At 73.5% G+C, this 1,483-nt stretch overlaps 1 protein-coding gene across 1 annotated transcript in view; it reads right to left on the bottom strand.

Annotated features, from left to right (window-relative positions):
- AURANDRAFT_69068 (hypothetical protein) overlaps positions 1-1,481 on the bottom strand; it is a gene marked incomplete at both ends in the record, with an annotated part of 3,416 nt that extends 1,935 nt beyond the window's left edge. Inside the window, one exon of the mRNA XM_009044816.1 lies at positions 57-1,481. Within this exon, the coding sequence (XP_009043064.1) occupies positions 57-1,481 (1,425 nt within the window). The remainder of the gene's footprint in view (positions 1-56) is intronic.
- Positions 1,482-1,483: the final 2 nt, after the last annotated feature.

The following is a 1,483-nucleotide window of genomic DNA, read 5'->3' as shown; positions in this document are numbered from 1 at the left end:
GCGGCGGCCGCGGCCTCGCCGTCGTGGTCCTCGAGGCGGTCGAGGTGCTCGTAGACGTCGAGCGCGCGCGAGTGGAGGTCGCCGCGGGACGCGTAGGAGTGGAGCGTCTCCTGGACCTCGACCGCGATGGCCTCGACGGCTTCGGCCGACGCGCGGCGGAGCCGGACGCGCGCGGGCGCGCCGAGGGACCGCGACGCCGGCAGGGGCGACGCGACGGGCGCGACGCGCGCGACCTTCATGGACATGGTGCGGATGAGCCGCGCGGCCCTGGCCCGGAAGACGGAGGGCAGCGGCCGCGACGGGTCCGCGGCGCGATTCGCCGTCGCCGCGACGGCGTACGTCTCCTCCGCGCGCGAGAAGTAGGACGAGTTCACGCGCAGCGGGCTCGTCCGCGCGAGCGACTCCGGCGGGACGACCTCGGCCTTGAGGTCGTCGAGGGCGAGGGGCGCGACGCGCGACGGCCGCCGCGGCGACGCCCGCGCGCGCGCGGGCGGCGTCCGCGGGCTGTCGACGCCGTCCCCAAAGGGCGGGACGGCGTCGACGGTTTTTGTTCTTGCGGGCTCCGCCGCGACGGCGGGCTTGCTCTTGCGCTTCACGCGGCCCTTGATCTTGTGGCCGTCGTCGTCGGACGACTCCGACGAGTCGCCGTCGCGCTCGCGCTGTTTGCCGTGCGACGAGTGGAGCGCCTTCGCGTTCTCCCGGAGGCGCCGCGCGCGGCTCGACGACGACTTGACGACCAAAGCGACGACGCAGGCGACGCCGACCATGGTGACCCAGGAGATGATGTGGAGGATCAACCCCGGCGCCGCGGCGTTCGCCTCGTCGAGCGGTCTCATGAACTTGGCCAGCGCCGGGTCGCGGACGCCCAACAGCACGAACATGGCCGCGATAGCGATCATCTCCTTGACGGCGACGGCGCGCACGCTCGGCCACATGAAGACCATGGTCGTCCCAAAGGTCACGACCGCCGCGTGATAAAACGGCCTCCGCCACCGCGTGTTGTCCGCGACGAGCCGCGCGCCGCCCCAGGCCTCCTCGACGCCCTCGATGGCCCGGAAGTCGTCGTCGGCCCGCGCGTCGCGCGCGACGTCGTGCTCCTCGACGAAGGCGTCGCACGCGGCCTCCGCGGCGTCGAGCATGGACCGCTCGACGTCCGCCAGCGTCCGCGCGCCGGGCGTCTGCGGCAGCTTCTTCCGCACGAGGCGCGACGCCGCGCGCTGGTCCTTGGACAGGGGCGTCGCGTGCGCCGCGGCGCGCAGCCGCAACGGCACGGCCACGCCCACGCGCTTGAACGCGTTCGCCGCGCCGGGAGCGACGAGCGCCGACGGCGCGACGGCGAGCGGCGTCCGGTGCGGCACGGCCAGGGGCGCCGGGTCCTCGAAGAAGGAGATCTTCCCGTGGAGGCTCGCCGGCACGAAGAGCTTGAGGATCAGGATCGCGAAGGGCTCCACCACAAAATTGTGGTAGAAGATCCAGAACATGG

The sequence above is a fragment of the Aureococcus anophagefferens genome (genome assembly GCF_000186865.1).
Source record: "Aureococcus anophagefferens unplaced genomic scaffold AURANscaffold_856, whole genome shotgun sequence".
Classification (NCBI taxonomy): domain Eukaryota; class Pelagophyceae; order Pelagomonadales; family Pelagomonadaceae; genus Aureococcus; species Aureococcus anophagefferens.
The sequence above is the reverse complement of the archived record's forward strand: the minus strand, read 5'-3'. Positions and strand labels throughout refer to the sequence as shown.